This window comes from Toxotes jaculatrix, chromosome 23 (assembly GCF_017976425.1).
Source record: "Toxotes jaculatrix isolate fToxJac2 chromosome 23, fToxJac2.pri, whole genome shotgun sequence".
Lineage (NCBI taxonomy): Eukaryota > Metazoa > Chordata > Actinopteri > Toxotidae > Toxotes > Toxotes jaculatrix.
In genome coordinates, this window is record NC_054416.1 from 13,017,817 (window position 1) to 13,037,402 (window position 19,586).

At 43.9% G+C, this 19,586-nt stretch overlaps 1 protein-coding gene across 3 annotated transcripts in view; it reads left to right on the top strand.

Annotated features, from left to right (window-relative positions):
• Positions 1–850: 850 nt before the first annotated feature.
• The window catches only part of tbc1d14 (TBC1 domain family, member 14), a 26,300-nt gene continuing 7,564 nt past the window's right edge, over positions 851–19,586 (top strand). The window contains exons 1-6 of one of the 3 annotated variants that reach the window (XM_041030922.1): positions 851–1,329; positions 4,002–4,767; positions 9,517–9,640; positions 17,562–17,686; positions 18,746–18,828; positions 19,093–19,210. In XM_041030922.1, coding sequence (XP_040886856.1) covers positions 1,281–1,329; positions 4,002–4,767; positions 9,517–9,640; positions 17,562–17,686; positions 18,746–18,828; positions 19,093–19,210 — 1,265 coding nt within the window. In that variant the 5' untranslated portion in view covers positions 851–1,280. Of the gene's footprint in view, positions 1,330–4,001; positions 4,768–6,528; positions 6,692–9,516; positions 9,641–13,041; positions 13,173–17,561; positions 17,687–18,745; positions 18,829–19,092; positions 19,211–19,586 lie in introns of those variants that run through there. The other 2 variants (XM_041030923.1, XM_041030924.1) reach the window with 2 other exon arrangements.

Sequence of the window (19,586 nt, forward strand, 5' to 3'; positions counted from 1 at the left end):
AAGGGAGACAGCTCCTTCATAATTCATATCATATATCAGGCTTTGACTGTTGAAGATATTATATACTTCAAAGTATCTTAGTGGAACATCTTAAGAGATATTTATTGACAATAAGATATTTGTATTGTATTTAGTTGTATTGTCAGTTCTTACTGAAAAACAAGGGCTTTACATACTGTTTGGGAGACACTACTACATCCATCAAATAGACTGGAATATATATTTATACACACGTATATATGTATATATATATTTAAATTTCCTTTACACATTATATATACTTAATTTCAAATATATGCTTATTGTTGGTGCTATCCTATTGTATCACTGGGTATATTCTATGTATTCTGTGTCTTTATTTGAAGTCTTATTACTTTCTTTGAACAGCATTAATTCATATTAATTCAAACAATGAACACACAAACTGACTGAATCTGATAAACAGGTGCGCAGAGTATAGGTTTCAGTCAATATGGCAATTTTACAATCCAGTGTTAGATTAAAATGAGCTAGCAGAAAAACACTCTTTGGGGGCGTGAAAACAGGAAACAAATTATATTTTACTAATAATATTACAACGTTTTTAATATTAACGACTGTAATAACTCCCTGTAAAACTTGTGTAACCACTGTAAGTCTGGGGAATTTATTTTTTTGTACCTGAACGCCTCCCTAACGTGAGTGAGTGTAGGTGCTCAGGTTGTTGTGAGGTCGATTATTAATGCCTTCAGGTCCAGACAGGTGAATCCATCGACGGTGAACATTCTTGACTCGATTACACCGCACTCTCGATACAAGTTTGTTTTTAAAATGGCGGCGGAAGCGTCGAGACAGGTATGAGATGTTTGCGGTGCCGGATAAACTTATGAGATGTGCTCGGTCCTTTACATTCGTTAAACACCGGGGAAGTGTTATATCTCCTGCGCTGATGCTGTGAGACAAAAAAAAATGTCTCTCGTATTTTAACTTAATTTTGCTTCACTTGAGGAAGCGCTGGTTAAAAAAAATCAGTGAGTTGGCGTCAGCAGCAAGTGCACTTGTAGAGCAAGTCCGGTTCGACGTGGTGTCTTATGTCCACCCGCCGCCTGTCTTCCGTGAGCTGACTGTGTATGTGTGTTTGTCCCCGACTAATGACCTGAACCCGGTGTGTTTGTGTGCACTAAGCTGCGTTGAGGAGGCAGGAAGGAGATGGTGGTGGTGCAGCCTTAGTCACAGCATCACCATGGACCGCTCCGGCCGGCGGATACCTGCCACCCACCTGTAGCATCAACCGCGGCAGCATGGCGAACCCGACCCACGGCGCCCAGGAGCGGAGAGACAGCCGCTGTGGTAGGTCACTGTGAAGCGCCGTGTATTTATCACACACAAACTCAGACCTTATGTTCTCTGTGTTTCTCTTCCTGGTAACATAGCAGGTCACGCCAAACCGCATTTCAAAAAAGTTCAAATGAAATGGTGCCTTGAATATCGTAGATTTCCACAGTTAATAAGCCATGATACGTTGCATTTGTGAGTGATTTAGTATGAGTCTATAATTCGGCTTACATTTGCTGAGACACAATTCATAACACAACATAAAAATTTCCTTGAATCTTAACATTTTGTGAATTGTTTGAAGCCGTTAATTTGGTAAGAAAATAGTCCTTAGTTCTGTACATACACATCTAAAGTTTCAAGCTGCACTTTTTTGAGGTAAAGATTAAATTTAAACACCACAGGGTTTTTTGAGGTGTTTAAGTCTAAATTCTTCAATTCAGGTTATATTTAAAATACAAAGTAGCACTTGCTGAGTTAAGATGTGAACTTTTATCTACCATGGACTTGTCCATTACTCACCACTATCTTGTAAGCTGTATCTATAATGTTAATCTGAACACTGAAAATGCAATGCACTTAATTGTGTGACATACTAACACAAATACAGCTGCATCAAAAACAGGCTCACAAATTTAAATAGCCTGGCAAAACCAGGGACCTCGTAAATATTTTCCATGTTATGTGTCCTGTAATATATGTATATATTACACCATACACCATGCATTCTGAAATACCACTGAGAAATTTGAATCCTATCAAACAGAGAACCTCAATCTTAGAAAACTGATTCAGCACTTTGCCACGTTTCAGAGTTGTTGATGTTGCGTTTCCTTGTTTAATGCTTATTGAAAATGACATCACGACTCACAGAACGAGATTTGCTCAAATGGGTGGTTCAGTGAAGGTGACAGTTACAGCGACCTTTTTGTTTCTCATGACTTAAAACAACAAGAGCGTGCATGCCTACTCTGGGCACAGTTCACCGCTTAATACTCAGTAATTAAAGCCTCATGGGTGATGCTTTTTTTTTTTTAATTTTAAATACATTACGCATAAGGATGCCTCTCTGACAGCAGGACATGTTAATAATATTCAGGAGTTTGTAAACAGCCTGACATTTATTGGTGAGCTCTAGTTGTACATTATTTCCACAGCGGCACAGGAACAACCTGTTGCTGTGTTTTGGGACAAAGTCTACCAGGCTCACATGACCACCTGCAGGTCATGGTTTAGAGCTTGGGTAAGAATCTGGCTTTGTGTGTGAACCATCTGGAAAATATTAGTGCCTCTGTGTAAGGGGGGGTTGACTTCATTTTTATTTTACTGCTCCTTTTAAATTTTTAGCTTTATCGAGCTTTTAAGTCAGTTACGCCAGTAGAAACCTTGTACTCACCTTGGAGAAAGAACAAGAATCAAAGATTTCTTGTTCTCTAGGTATTTTTTGTTTTCGTGTGGAAGCAAACTCCACTGTGACAAGTGTATGTGTGTGTTTTCCAAGCCCTTATTTGCCTTTGTTTGGTTGAAAAACAGAACACCTCCACGTTCAGCCACAACTTCCCTGTCATGCTTGAATACCGTCAGATGGATCTGAAAGTGTGTAACAGAAGGCAATGGGAATGTGTCGGGACCCTGAGAGTCAGGAGTTCAGTTAATGCAGCTTGAGAGCTTAGACGCACTAGTTCTAGCTTAACTTCCCAGCTGGGGTTAAAGCGTGATGCGGCCCTGCTGGGGCCCTGTTCCCATTACAGAGCAGACTCCAGTTACAGCCCGGTTACTGAGGGATTAGTTTTCACCTCTCAAGGCTTCCACACCCATGTATCTAATACCCCTATCAATTAGAAGAAGCCTTTAATAATACTATACTTAGTAAGGCTGCTTCTGTCAGTTAGTAGATTTTATGATTGATTGCATAGTAAATAAAATTGTGAATCCCAGTCAGGGCAGATTAAGGACGTCCCAGGGGGCAGAAATGAGCTGACCACGATTCTGTAACTCAGAGGGGCCCCTAATATAATTTAATAATGCAGGTGTTACCCTATATTGTGCTTCTGTGGTGCAGACAGTGTTACCAAGCAAATCAGTAATTGCCATATGGTGAACCCCCCGGTCCTGCTCTGCATGGGTGGTAATTATCCTTGATTACAATGCGCCAGAGCCCGAAGGGACGTCTTCAGATTACGTGTTTTTGTCTGATCAACAGACCCAAACAATATTCAGTTTATACTGAAATCAAACAGAGGGAAGCGGCATATCCTCACATTTGACTTTATAACAACAAATCAGTCATTGAAATGTTTGCAGATTCATTTTTTTGTGGGTTTGTTAATTAACGAATGGTGTCGTCGTATCGTATAGTATAAAGCACATTTTAAAATGTTTCACTGTGCTTCACATTCGATATGAGACGGGCTCAAATAAAGGAAGTATTGTGGCAGGGAGGAAAAAGAAAAAAGTAATCCAGTAATTCCTGCTTTGAAATACTAAAGTGAGATAGGATGATGTCCTTTGGCAGGTCAGTCCTCATTTTGGTTGGACACTCTTTGATCTCAGGTCACACACAGGCACCGCTAGAATTCGTTCATTTATCAGTCAAGATGAAGTTTCACAATTTAACTTAATCTATTCTTCTTCTTCCTGAAAAAACTGTGAAATCAGAACTAACTGAGTCTTATATTGTGTTGAAGGTGTGTCTGGAGGAGCCATCGTGGAGAACGGCTCTGTTGTCAAAGACCTGACTGCCTCTGACCTCCACGATCGCACCAGCCACCACTGCCATGAAGCCAGCACAGCCCCACAGAGCGAGCCCGTCCTGCCCAGCTACAAGCCATCCTGCTCTTCTACCCCCATCTACCACAGCAGCCCCCAAAAAAACTGCTCGGACCTGGACCAGGACAGCCACAGCCTATCGTCCCAGGACTCAGGGATCCCCACTCTTGAGATCCACCCTCCAGAGCCCATCCTCCACAGTCAGAAACGGCCAGGTGACGCAGGCCTTATCCTGGACGCCAGTCATGACTCTCCCGCCACTTTGCCTTTGGACGATCATCCCTCTGAGGACAACACCATCCGCAAGTCCTCCACCTTCCCCCGCAGCGGGTATGACTCTATCCGCCTCTTCAGCCCCGCCCTCAGATTATCCGCCACCGCGGGGATGGGCGTCGGGGGTGGAGCCCTGAACCGCAGCGATGACATCTCTGTGTGCAGCGTGTCCAGCATGAGCACCGAGCTGTCGGTCTCCAACGAAGACATCTTGGATTTCACCGTCACCTCTGACTCCAGCGCCATCGTCACCTTGGAGACGGACGACAGCGGCACCGCTCACTTCTCAGACGTGACGCTCTCGTCGCCTCCGGGAAACCCCAGGGACTTATGGAGTCCCGCACGTGTCACGCAGCAGGAAGAAGATGGCAGGCAAAAGAAACTGGGACCTCTAGCAAGCTTATTCAACAGGTAAGTCCAGATATGGCTCAAATGATCTGTTTTTAAAGGATAAAGCATATTTTACAACTTATAATTCTAATATATATATATATATATGAGTAAAGTTTAGTTTTGAGTCTGCACATTGTTGCTGCAGTGTCACTTTAGTGCGCTGGCTTTCTGCTGAGAAACTGTCCCACATCAAGGACAGAAAGATGAATGACCAACACGTGAGCAGGCTTTACAAAGCCTGGTTGAAGAAACCAAGGTCACTGACGTTCTCAGAGAAAAAAAAAAAACAGTGTTGAAAGTGTTACTTCCCAATTCTGTGTGTACACGTGGCATGTGATGTTCCTTCCTCTTAAATAGGTACAGTTATGTTACACAAGAAGCGGCTGGGGGAAACAGTGTTTTACTTTTCATGTGTTGAAGCTGCTGCACCTCGTCCTGCCTCTGACTGCCTCAGTGTTTTAACCAGCTGTGGCCCAGCCCTCTGCCACACAGTGCTTTTAATTAATTTTTTTTTTTTTTTTTTTTTTTTTTTTTTAGTTTCACTTATTCTAAGCCTCACCTCAGAGAGGCAGTGTGCCAGGTGATAGGTCGGCCTGTTGATCTTGATCAAACGAAGCCAGAATGTCTTATGAGTTGCCACAAGATCCTTCATCAGCACTTTCTATTTGCCCACAAATTTTGCCCTCTAGTATTAATTTACATACAGTAGTGATAAACTTTGCTCTGGCTCCACTCGATGATGAATGACAGTGACTGATGATGAGTTTATAGTATAACCTATAAGCGTTGTTCACATTAAACTTTATGTTGAGGGCCTGAATTTTCTTTGTATGAACAGTGAAGGAGATTTTACAGCACATAGACGAGACTTTTATTTTTTATTTTTGGACCATGCTGCTGGTAGAACATTCTTTGCTCAGCTGTGATCTGACACCTGCTGTGTCGTTTTATGACACGTGTGTGTGTGTGTGTGTGTGTGAGAATGGACAGTTCAAGGTGTGTTAAAACTTGTAAAGAATGTGAGTATAGCATTACAGAGCTCAGTAATACACATAAATAAACAACAACTTGGTTTTCATTGCAGGATTATTACGTTATATAACACAATATAATATTATGTAATATATAGTATGATAAGAGATGCGGCTGATACTCAAACAATAATTGATGACCACGTTGATCTTGCAGTTGATAAGACGTGAACAGGTCAATAAAGCGTGACGTTTTAAATCGACCTCGCAGTCACATCAGCTGTACTCTGTGTTTGGTGCTAATTAGCAAGTGTTAGTACACTGACATGCTAATATAAGAACACACTTAACATTATACCTGCTAAAAATCAACATGTTAGCATCGTCATTGATGGTGATGATGATCCTCACACACAAAAAAATGTCCTTGGTTACTCAGACAATTGATTTTCTAATAAATCAGTTAGGTTCAGTGTGGGACGTCATGTGTTCAGTGGCAGTAACTTCCTTTTTGATCCCCTCCTCCTTTTACCATTCTTGTCCTGGTTATCTATCTGTGATCCCTCCTCCCTCACATGGAGAAGTTAGTCTTTCCCTCAGTGCCCCCTTCAGATTCCTGGTCCTCACACCCATTCCTGCCCTCCCATTTGTTAAGTCAGGCCTCTCGCTGAGGAGGCGTGGACGCTGAGAAGCAGCAGTTTCTTCACAGCCTCACTCTGCCTTGGCATAGTGGCTGTGTGGGACTTCTTTAGACTTCTCTGTTGCTCAGACTATGAAAGCTATGGGCCTGAATCTTGACTGAAGGAGAGCTTGGACTTCACCAGGAGTTTTTGCTCTCCTTTCTTCTTTGAAAGCTCAACCACAAGGTGCCTCCTTCTCTGGGTATTTTTTTTTTCTTGGGGGAAGATTCATTGTGTTTTGTGGTGACAGAGCAGGATGGCAGCCCCATCACTTCTCCTGTACATCGACAGGTAGGATAACAGAAACCTAATTTTGCTTTCGGACTGAGCATAAATTTTCTTTAGCCTGCACATTTGTACACTGCACATTTATCTTTCCTCCTAATAAATAATTTTTTTTTATGCTAGCAAGCAACAAAGATTTGGTCAGAAGCTGAATAATGTGGCTTTTGTAGTAGACAGCCTGTTTCTTGTGGACTAAATACAGACTGTTCCTTGGACTTAGTGTCTCCTTGGTTGACTGTTTTTAAAGAACGCTGGAGGCAACTTTACGTCTTGCTCACTCATGTCTTTTATTACGGGAAAAAAGCTCAGTGTGCTCTGCTTTCCTTCTTCATGTACCAGCTTGTTTGGTATTTCTGTGCCAGGTGTCATTGTAAAAGTGAAGCACATGAACCACTGGGGACACCTTATCACCTTATTTGCACACATGAATATACGTGTTGTGAAATCTTAAGAAATCTCCAAGAGACTTGACCTCAAGTCAGTGCAGTGCAAACTTGAATCTAACATACAAACAAGCACCTCTGCCAGTCCCTTTGGATTTTCTAGCCGTTCCACTTGTGCACTCGACCATAGTCGCAGCCATTCAGCCGTCACGTTGAAGCACATTTGGCCTGAGCTGAATGCAAATCATGCTCCTGCTTTGTGGACATTTGTTTGTTGGCAGGCAGGAAAACTGGGGGGGGAAAAAAAAAGATCTTCTGTTGAAATGTAAAGAAAAATTTGATGTGTAAAGTTTTCTGAGACTTTAAAGTCAGGGTGTGCTGTTTAAAGGCAGCACTCAGCTGTCCTCTGCACTTCGACCTGCGAGGCATTGGTTTATTGTAGCTCACAAGGTTACTCAAGTTCACCACTCCCCATAGTTCAAAGCCGGGTTACAGTTTACTTGTTCCGCCCTGAGTTATCTCCGCCGTGCTGTGTTGTGGAATGATACAAGACTTTTCTTAAAAGTCAATAATCAATGGATTGGTGTTAAAGATTAACACTTTGCACGTTTATTGTTGTACAGTTGCTGAATAATTCACTAATTTAGTCTGAAAGTTCTTCACTTTTGCACCTCGTGGTCTTCTTTAGAGGATGGAGTTTGCCTGGCTGTAATGGAGATGGCTCTGTCGTCAACACGTGACCTAAGTGTGGAACTCTGGACTCGTCATAACAAAATCAAAATGTGTTTATATCCCAGATAAAAAGCTCGTAAACGAACCTTGAGTTTGGGTTTTAGTTTTGTCAGTTCATTGGTTGAATTCCTCTTCCTATCATTACCTCTCCTTAGATCAGAGTTCAGTGTTTTTCGCTCTTCCATTGCTTCCTTGTGAACTAAAAGTTCAGGTGTTTTCTTATTTTTTTTTTTTTTTTTTTTGTTTCCTCCTGGTGGGTTTCGGTGACTTTGATTACAGTAGATTGTATTCAAATGTGAACTTCCTCCAGCAGCTCTGCACGTGAATGTAAAATGTCACTCTACGAGTGTCTGATGTCTTATGTCTTCCAGACTTTTTCTGTTCTCTCTCCAAGAAAAGAAAAGACAAACTGTTTGTTCTCCCACTCAGTGCTTTCCCTGTCCTGTGGTGAGAATATCTGAAGAAGATAAGCTCAAATGCCACCGATAGAGCACAGTCGCTGCGTGTTGCACTGCGCTCAGAGTCTGCGCGAGCGCAGCTTCGATGTGTTGGTCCTTCACATCGGTGCTGTCGTTCAACAAAATGCCTGAGTCACCCACAGAATGAGGAAATACCTTCAGCTGCTCACGGTATCTGTCAGAGAGCTGAGTGTAAAATATGCAGGACTGACGTGAAACAAGCGAGAGTGAGGTGTTACAAGCTGATAATGTGAATGGAGACATGCAGGCTTACCTGACCTCATGGTCTTTGAGTGTGGACATTCATACCTTGACACGTGTCTTGATGACATCGGTCTCCACAGCACAACACAGAAGCCTTGCGGCAGACTCGGTCAGCCGTCAGCGAGCGAAGCGTCCAGCCTGTAGCTGTGTCTGCTCTGTGTCTTCCAGCATGTTTGCTGTCATCACTACCCTGGAGGCTCGGGTCATGCTGCGCAGCAGTCAGTGGGTCAAAGGTCAGAGGCCCAAGGGTCCAGCTGAAACAGCTTGTATATTTACACCTCCCTTCCACTTCTCCTGGGCCCGTTGGGCTAGGTCCAAGAGGTGTGGTCACAACTTATTAGTTTATATTTTGTATTGATTAATGAGTGTAAATCATTACATAAGGAAGTTGCCACAGTGAACTGCTCTCGATTTGACTCAGCCTGGACAAACAGCAGGATATGGACTCTTTGATGTTACAGCCCTGTACGGTCAGAGGAGGCTTTTTATTTGACCAGTTTATTCATGTCTTTTCACAGCCAGGCTCTATTCAGGCTTTTAATTAAAGCCCCCACGAAACAGCTCTGTGACAACGCCGCACTGATGGAGAAATGAAAGGAGTAGCTGGCTTAATGGTACAGTGCACCCCGCTGAAAAGAGGAAGGCTTTTCAGCGGCTTTGCGTGTGGTATTTAAACGTGAGGCTAAACGTGACATGCGGGTCGTTCTCTCTTCCAGTCCACTGCTCCGGCGATTGTTGTTCTGAGTGCAGAGCCTTTACGCAGCCGTAATGATTGATGATTGTTGCACATACAAATACTAGTGTCTAGTTTTATTAGTCCTATAACCATGAACAGCCTGCCAGCTTACTTGATGACCCACACAATCACCTGAGGGGGGCCCCAGCACTGACCCAGTGAAGACTGCAATCCTACGTTGTGTTCGACTTTTTGCTCTCTCTTGTAATGCTCTAATTTATTTGTCCGTGCGACTAATCTATCCGGCTTCTCTCTCAGGAGCCTGTTTGCCAGGAGGGTGAGGGACAGCCGGCCGCTGGAGCAGAAGGATCCAGGGTGGAAGCTGTTTGGGAAAGTCCCCCCACGGGAAGGCCCCATCAAGGACCCTAAGAAAATACAAAAGGTAGGGGTGCTGATTTTTGTAATGACAGGAGTTGGGTCAGTCATTACAAAGTCACCTGACACATGAAGAGCACCATACATTAGCTGCAGCAGGCTGGTCGTATTTCTCCCCTGTCTATCATCATCCTGTTGCAACATAATAGGTAAAAATGCAATAAAAATAATAATACAAGGTCAGCTGAGAGAATCCTGACTCTCAGATCCAGGCTGTAATGGTCTCAGTGTCTGCTGCTAAGATGCTTCCTGCATTTGAAATATTGTATTGGGAGGAGCTGCTTTAAGCATACTGTAGCTTGCTGTTTACATAGCAACATCTGAGGCTCTGCTCGGCGGCGTTTCGTGTACTATCCTCGACAAGTTATTAGTCACATGAACCAACAATAGGTTTGTTTGTTTTACACTGTTAGTTTTTCTGTGTGTTTTGTCTGAGCCTATCACAGAGAACACGGCCTTCCTGACTTTGAACTGAGGAGTATTGTCTCCCCTCTAGAGTGTCTGTATTTTTTGTTTATGGTGTGTCTGAGTGCGTTTTGGTGTGTTATCATGAGTTACTGCAAAATAAGGTGTAGGTGTATAGAAATATTGATAGAGAACTGTAAACTTTTTTTTTATTAGTTTAGCCATATATATAAAAAGTACTGTACATATTCTGATGTGGTTCAGGATCACTGTAGGTCAGCGATCCTTGTAAACAAGTCCTCCACATGTGTCATACGAACTGGGTTGATCAGGCCTTGGCGGAGCCTGTCAGCTGTGTCACCTCATGGTCCGGCAAAATGTCCAGCTACACATGACAGCAGCGTATTGACAGCATCATAAACAGCAGCATTAGCTCTGTGATTCAGGCTGGAATTTAAATATGGACTGCTTTCAGATAATATGTTCAGTTTATTTTGTTAAATACAGATGTTATCACGGTTGTTTTGCAGCTTCTTTTTTTTTTTTTTTTTTTTTTTAAATCTATACTGGACAAGTGCCTGATAGCATCAGACTGAAGTGTTAAATGTGATATTTTAATTAAGCTGCACTCAGGCTTTAACATCGGCTGTAGCCTGTGCTGCAGAACAGATGTTGTTCAAAGGTCAAACGATGATGCAACCATGCTTTTTTAGCAGAGCTTATCGCTGAACCATGGCACAATAAAGACTAAATAAGTACACTAAAATATGAAGAACGTATTCTAACTGTGCACACTCTGTTGTGTTCTTACACACCAGGAGCACAATGCTCCAAGCGACACCCCTCCCCATCACTGACATTTGGGTTCTACAGTTATTCTTAGAAAGCCACATGCTAAAAAGCAAACAGCTACTCAATGTGTGTGTGTGTGTGTGTGTGGTTTTTTTTTTTGTCTCAATGTTGACCTGGCTAATGTTTGACGTGGAAAATGAATGTACTCAGAGAGTATACACACAGTGGAGGCTCTGGCAGCATGTGGGGAATGACAATAAAACACACAATGGCTTTTTAATGACAGTTAAAGCTGTAACACTTCATGAGTAGCATGTTTATTTAAAAACAGAGGATTTGACTTCCCGGAAGTGTTTTGGTAGCTTAGCTATTTTCAAAAATCATGTACAACACAACAGCTAATATACATAGCTGGGTTACCCCCAGCCACTGAAGCTGAAATCTTTTCATTTTCTGTACCAGGCTCTAAGCTTAGTGTGGCAGCAACACGCAAACATGTGCGTGCGTGCGTGCGTGCGTGCGTGTGTGCGTGTGTGTGTGTAATGCTGTGTTTGTGTCGCTCCGCAAGCTGAAATTCAAAATGTCAAGGTCGTTGAGAGCACTTTGTTAGACAGCCAGCTGGTGGCCGGACACTTATAATTTCCCAGTGCCATTCTCAGGCCCAATTAAAGAGCCCGGCAGCTCTCTACTGGCAAAATCCACCAAAGAACAAGATGGCAGCACGTAATTAGAGCCCGGAGCAGCCTGTTATTTTGCTACCATTTACCCTGGTGGCTGACACCAGGGAAGAAGCCGTCTCTTCTGTGCTCTTTGTGCTGTTGAAACGTGGTTGAAAGGCATGTTAATGTGCATCAGTGTACAGTTTACGTATCAGCCCTTTAACACATTCACACATTCGGTTTAAATTACTTGACAGTCTTGTTGTGTTGGTTAAGTGCATGTGCACACCCACATGTGCTTAATATCCTCAGTCCATCTCATCTCTGGTTGTAACCTTATATTGGACTTCAGGACCTGCTTAATAAGGATAGGCTTTCAGGCTTTTGTATTGCCACTGACGCTGCTTTTCAAAGGCGAGGTCAGTAAACTCTGTGTGTGTGTGTGTCTGTGGTGCTTTATTTGCCTAGGTTATTGTTCAGCTGCTTCGAGACTCAGTATGTGTTTCCACCAGCAACTTTTCCCCTTTGAGAGCAGCGCTGTGAATCAAGTTTTATATTCTAATTTACACCGTTTGCGTTGCTGTGAGTCTGGGGACTCGGCGCTCCCTTGTATTTGGAATGCCTCAGCACATGTGTGGCAGCCTGTGTCTGATAAAATGAAAACTGTGAACATCACAGCTCAAGTTTGTTCTGACCAGGAAACCGAAAACAGGTTTATTTTATAGAAATCAGAAGCTTCCAGCATTTATGCTAATAAGTGACTGGAATTTGATTCACGTGCATTTAAAAGGTTAGATTTAAAGGTTGTCTGTCTATTGCCCGATTGGTCATAATGTCCAGTTGTTGGTACAGGAAGTGGAAATGAGACTTTCAGTCGTTTATTTAAAGTTTTCTTTGAAGCATATAAACTAATTGTTTTAGTTTCTCTGACTTTACATTCTGTTCTGAGGACATTATTATATTGCTTCTCTTGTCCCCTGCAGCTGCTCGCTAATCGACAGGGCATCATGCTGCTGCTGCTGCTGCTGTTTGTGTTCTCTCTGTGTTCGGGGTCCTTTTGGATCGGGTCTGATTATCATTATGTCTGTGTACAGAGAAGCTCTTTCAATAAGCAGGGAACAAATGAGACAAATCTCAGAGAGCACAAGACATACAATTTGTTTCCGCACTTCAGCTGCAGCTGCTCGTTCAGTCCTGACAGGATTAGGAGAGCAGAGGGCTGAGTGGCTGAAACCTGATCCATTACTCTGGGGTTGATTAGAACGGCTGGCAGGGCACAGCAGAGCGCAGAGCTCCTTCAGCGCAGCGACGGTGACTAATAACACACGGCAGTGCTGATTTGCTGACACACACACACAGCAGCAGCAGCAGCAGTGATAGACCTGATGCAGAGCTGCTCAGTGTAGCATCACCGCTAAGAGAGGGAGAAAGAAAGAGAGAGGGAGAGAGGGAGGAAAACAGACGGGTATCATGCCGCTACTGCATCCTTTCCAATGCGGGGTGTGTCCCTCTGTCGGCAGCTTGACTGTCCCTCTGGCCTCCTTTTGCACCTCCTGGGTGTCCTGTTGCCGGGAGTGAGCCCTCAGGGGGCAGCAATGACACTAGGCTAGGGTTTTGGAAACAAACCCTCCCTCCCCCCCCAACCGGAGGACTGGCCGTCTGTAAGGAACCGCAGCGTTCATGGTGAGTGAGCATTTGCACCGTGAGGACAAGCGGTGGATCGTGGTGACCCGCTGTCTCTCTCTCTCTCTCTCTCCTCATCTGGCAGAATCAGAGGGCATCTGTAGTCAGAGCGTGAAAGAGTGGCAGCAGAGGAAGAGGATGGATCAGATTTCACATAATAGCCTCTTTCAGCTCATTAGAGCTCTGCGCTTGGTGGTGGTTATGGAGGGGAGCAGGAGGAGGGAGTGATTGTCAGCATGTCTCGGTCACTAGAAAGATGAAAATGTCAGGTTTTCGTGATGTGTTGATTGACTGACATTCACCCAGGAGGTGGCCCGTCTTCGCCGCATGTAGCTCGGCCTATAGGCTGCAACTTTGTGCTACAAAAGCACGTGTAGCAGCGTGACAGCACCGTCTCTTTTCTATTTTGGCTTTTTTTTGAAGCGTGTCGAGGGATTTCCTCCTGCTGCTATCACTGATGCCGTTAAAGAGACACAGAGCTCATTTGACAGCCGAAGCCGTGGGACTCTGTTTATGTCTGCTTTCCAGTAAAACATGCTCAGATAGAAAAAAAAAAAAAAAGCACTGGATTATATCTGAGTGTTTTGGTGCCAGTGCTCATAATTCCATCTGTTTGTCTGGATATTGTACGTTTTCTTCATTTTGTCTCATCAAAGCTGCCAGATCAGTACAGACTCATGCTCCTCCTCAGCTCCCCTGTGGTAACTCTAATTTCAGCTGTTAGTGTGTCAGCTGCTGCGTGCCAGAAAATACTACATGCAGATTAAATCATTGTTGGAATATGTTTCAGATATATTTACTTACTTCAGCAATATTGAATCAGAGTTTAAAACATTAGAAGTCTCCAGTTAACAGCAGTGAACAGTGTGACTAAACTATGGCCTTCGTTAAATGGATTTGGTTGACAGTGAAGTTAATTTCTAAAAGCATGTGAGAAGCAAGATAAAGGGACATTGTTCTCGGTGACTGTTTAAATTGCCATCAGCTATTTGGTTGTTAATGTATGCCTAGAAACACACTGTGTTGTTTGAGTTAATAAAGCAGTATGATAACAGTATGGCAACAATAAACAGATGTCAGATCCCGTTTTTTGAGGTAACCTGAAGGCACCATGACACTGTGCCATTCTGGGCTGTGCCAGGCAGAAGTTGTAGTTGTGAAATCCCTCAGCTGTTGGAGGAACTGTTGCTATGACCCACATTTACACACCAGCCAGTCAGAATACAACATGAAACGATGCAGAGTACACAGGCAGGCTAACGTAATGCTGCTGTGTTTTACCTGCTTCACTCTGTTCCTCATGAAGATGTGATTCACAGGCAACATATGTGGACAGTGATGTATTTTCAAGCCCACTTTCCACCTCTTTAACGCTCTTGGAAGTCGCCCCCAGTTGCGTTTAGCATAACAACATGCATTTACCAAAGTAGCACTTTAGTGTGAGATATAGTTGGACCACATGTGGGCATGCTAACTAACTGACGCGTTTTAAATCGGCACCAGAAAAACAACTCGATGACATGTTGCGACCACCGCATCCTAGTGTCTGTAGTTTGAACTCATAAAGGCCATTAGCAGCCAGCATGAGAGGCAGGCAGACAACCAGAGAGCTCTTACATCACTACCAGGAAATTGGAGAACTTTACTGAAAGCCAGTGTGACAAAGCAGGTTGTCATGGGGTATATTTGCTATTACTGCTAAAAGCTACCAGGAGGGTGTGTGTGTGTAGGGGGGGGGTGGCTTTTTTCCTGTTGCTGAATCTCAGAGAAATAAATAACACAATACATGTGTTTTCATTTACATTGTTTTGCTTTTACGGCCGGATAACCAGGTTTTCTGCTCTGTGTTGGCAGATAGTCGTTCATCAAAGTGTAACTTTTGTTCAGCTGCATGAAACACCGTGGAGCCAGCAGGTCTGTCTGTCTGTCACAGGGACACAGTGAGTCCTGTGATACCATCAGCTACACACTTGTTGCTGACTAAAACCCCATAACCCCCATAATAATGTAGAAAATGGACACAGAACTGGATGGAGAGGGAGCTGGTAGGAAGAAGAGGTTGAATATAATGTGTAGTTTCCTTCTTGTCAGCTGAAGTATTGATTCACTAGTAGAACTAGTTAAGTGGCAGAGGAATGCACCGTAATGTGGTCACTGGATGTGTCTTGTCACTTCAACACATATTCTCCTGTCCGTAGACACTTTCTCCATACAGCGTCACACGCGTCCTATCTTGTGTTTCGTCCTTGTTGGTAGCACCTGCATTGCTGCTGAACAGATGCCAGACTTGCCTTCCCCTCCTCCCCTCAATCTATCTACCTCACCCTCCTCCACCTCCTCCTCCTCCTCTCTCCCTCCCTATCTCTGCAGTATCCATCCGCTCCCAGGGCGTGAAGCTTTGACTAACCTTTTTTATCGACCTGCAGCTGTTCCCTCGGGCACACGCTGACTTTAATAAACCAGGCAGCAGTACATGCATTTCACCTGTTAATTTAAGCATTGATGCGCAGGTACACAGGGCAGTGTTTTGAGAAACTAATTTTTTTTTCTACTTTCCCAAATATCATCTGTGATTAGCTTGTGTGGACACAAATATTTACTCACAGTGACAAGCTTTAAAATGTTTTTGACAAATCTGATAAGGGGGGGAGGGATGGGGGGGGGGGGGGGGGCAGGAAACACGAGCAGATTAAAGTGAGGATATGGACAGCAAATGAAAAGAGTCGTCGGTGAAAGTACTCACACGAGGCTGGTGACTCACCCTCTGTGTAGCACTCTCTCAGCCCAGTGCTCGGTGCAGTCTTACCCATGAATTAGCAGTTGTTTTTTTTTTTTTTTCCATTATCACTTTTAACTTCCAGCTTCACGCATCCTCCTCTCGTCCTTGCTTCATTCGTCACCGCCCTCGTTTCTTCCTGCCTTCTGCGTCAGCTTCTCTCCCTTGATGTCCAGACCTCAAGAGATGTTTTTGGCATTTCCCTCTCAGGCTTTCCCATCTTCCCTCTCCTGCTCTCATCTCTTTCACATCACTCTGATCCTCATATTTGTTTTCGTCCATCTTATTTGGAGTCAAGCAGCTTCCCTGCTCTATGAAAATACGATTCCCTGCTATGAAGTGTGGCCTCCCTCTCTCTCTGCCTTTCTTGAGTCTTTGCATATAAGAAAAGTAGATCCTAGTGACTGCTACTACATGTTTACTCATTTTATTTTTACTGCTTTTCTTTTGTTTTATGACATTTTTCATCATCTTCTAAAGGAATAACTTTCTTGCAGGTGTTCTGCAAATAAAGGTTATGTCTATTATAAGTCATTCATGGTAGCGTTTAAGGTGTTTTCATTTCTGTCCCTCTTACATTGAGTGCTTTGATGTCTTGTCCTCCTCCTCCTCAAGCAAAAAATTCAGTCTGATTCAATTACCTTCATTTGTCCCTGAGGACAATTGCAGACCAGGCTCTGGTACAACAGGCAGCAACACAAAGACAGATTAATAACATGGGCTGTGTCACACACACACACACACACACACACACACAAGCATAGATTTTCTTGCCTGTATTGTGCCCTGTACTGATCAATGTGAATGTCCCTGTGGTAGCACAGTGTTAAGCTGATTGCTTGCAGACCTCAGCCTGCATTATTAACCAGCTCAAAGCACTCAGGAGGACATTTTGGACACGCAGTGGGGTGTGTGTGAGCGTGTGTGTGTGTGCGCTCTCACATTGCACTTGCCCTATTTACAGGAGCTTCCTAATTAACTTGTAAGACAATGAATGTGGCGTCTTCCAGTCTTCTCCTCTAAAGGTCTTCCCTAAACTGTCTGTACTCTACCAGCTCCCTAATGTTGACTTCAGCTCAGAGCTGCTCACACACACACACACACACACACACACACACACACACTAACACACATAACCTGTAAGTCAGTCAGCTGATAGTTAGCCTTGTGTTAAAGTGCTCCCTGGCCTTCGCTGTAACAGGCTGACTGTCACATGGCCTTGTCTTTCTATAGGCTTATATCACGCTCCCTGTGGAGCAGCAGAAACCTCACACTCATTAGACACCAGCTGACAGATGCTCAGAGGCCATAAGGTCGTTGCCACAAGGTTGTCAGGACATTTCTCAGAGAGTCTGTGTGTGACTTAATGCAGACGTAAAAGCCCTCCCTCTAATTTCTTGCTAATTTTCTCCATCTCTGCTCAACAGCGTGTGTGTGTGTGTGTGTATGGAGATGCCATTTACACGTCATTGCCGCCAGCAATGTGAAACTAAATATAGCTCGAAAGAAACTGACCTCAAAAGAGAGTTGGTTTCCCTGTGACATGGCTGTAATTAAACCGGCAGTTTTAGTTTTATGTTTATTTGTCTGAATCGTCTGGTTTTTGTTTTCAGGAATATGAAACAAAGAGTGGCAGAGCTGGACCTGGCAACCCAACATCTCCCAGGCAGAGCGTGAGGAAAAACCTGGACTTTGAGCCACTCTCCACCACTGCACTTATACTGGAGGACAGACCCGCGTATGTAAACACACACACACACACACACGCCCCCGTCTTCGATCTTTGGGGTTGTTAGACTATCCCACATTTTTCATTCCCTCTCGCTGCCGGGGGAGTTTGCTCATCAGAAAATAAAGCCCTGTCTGTTTTCTTTCCGTCTCCATCTTCCCCTCATTCCATCTTTATCAGCCCTCTCTCCGCTGCTGGATCATTAGCCTCCATTCAGTATTGTTCCAGCTCTCCCTGTGTCCCCCCTGTTTGTCTCACGGACGGTAAAAGAGAAGTGCTGCTGAAAGTTTAATGGCCCTCCCCCAGCCCGGCTCCATTACCCTGCTTTGCTTTTTTTTTTTTTTTTTTTTTCTGCATTTTGTTAACATATAAACAGACAGACAGACATACGCTGGGCCTCATCTTTCATCCTGCTCTGCCACGTCTGCTGGTGAATATAATTTAACCAGGTTTCCTGTGTAAAGACCAGGAAGTTTATTCTGACACCATGACTAGCAAAACTGTGAGTTCAGCTGCTGCTCAGGCCTTTTGCTACATGTGACCTCCCATATCTTCCGCTCCCTTACTGTCACCCTCTGCTGGTACAAATCACTCCAGCCAGGAACCAGTGTTGTTGGCTCAGTAGAATTAGGGAGCCACCGTTTATCATTTATATCTGGATAATGGAATAAGAGTAGTTTATGTTGGAGAAATTAGCCTTAGGTAAGAAAAACACTGGAATAAAGCAGCATTTATACATGACACAGTTATTCTGCACTGAGATTCAGCAGAAAACACTCAACACCCTGAAGCCACATTAACTTAAACTGATGAGATCTAATAAAAGTATTAAAGTGGGTCACATTTACAGTAAAAATGTTAAAATGCTGTTAATTCACCTACATATATAGATTTAGTGTAGTGCTATAGTGATTAAAGTCAGGGATGGGCTCGTGTCCTGTTCCTCTGTGTATGTTTTCCCGTCTTCATGCGCATACAGACACATGCTCAACATGAATAATGCAAGTTAAGCTCAGAGAGCACGTCGCCGCTCGCTCATTTCCTTCCGTGCACGTATGTGTGTTGCAGTAACCTGCCTGCCAAGCCAGCCGAGGAGGCACAGAAACACCGACAGCAGTATGAAGAGATGGTGGCTCAGGCCAAGAAGAGAGGTGAGCTCATCTGACAAAAAGGATCAAGCTTCACTTACCGTCTTTTTCCGCCGTGTAAGGTCATCTCTGAAGCCCTGGAATCCACCCCAGCTGCAAATAATGAGCATCAGGAAGCCGATTAGAGAAATCTAATCACAATCACAGTTTGCCCTTCATCTTTGTCTAAAGCTTGACAAACTACAGTGCTGTACAGAGCGTTCGTCTCTGTCTTTCTTCAGACTGTTTTCGTATCTGACCCACCTCTCTTCCCACTCCTGTCTGTAGAGTTGAAGGAGGCCCAGAAGAGGAAGAAGCAGCTGGAGGATCGGTGTAAGCTTGAGGAAAGCATTGGCACAGCCGCCCAGACCTGGAACCAGGAGATCTTACCCAACTGGAGTACAATGTGAGTACAACCACTCTCGCATTGTTTAGAAGTAAGTCTAAAGTATTTCCCCAAAACACATTTTTTTTCTTTAGAGCCTTCTTTCTCTGTGATAAACACTAGTCATCTTTACCCCAACCCAGTGGTGGAAATCAGAACTGTTTGGCAAATGTTCAGATGGTCTGATTTGGTTTCTCATTAGTGCAGTGCCCTCTCCTGTCTTGTGTTATATTGGCACTGAAGGCACTGTAAATTCCTGCTGGACCTGCTGTGGAAAATAAAAAGCTGAAAAGCAGCCAGGTTCCTCTGGGAAGCTTCGTGTCAGATTAAACACGGTCAATTGCCCTCACTGACTCAGCAATTAGCTGAGGCATCCAATACAAAACACATCACTGTA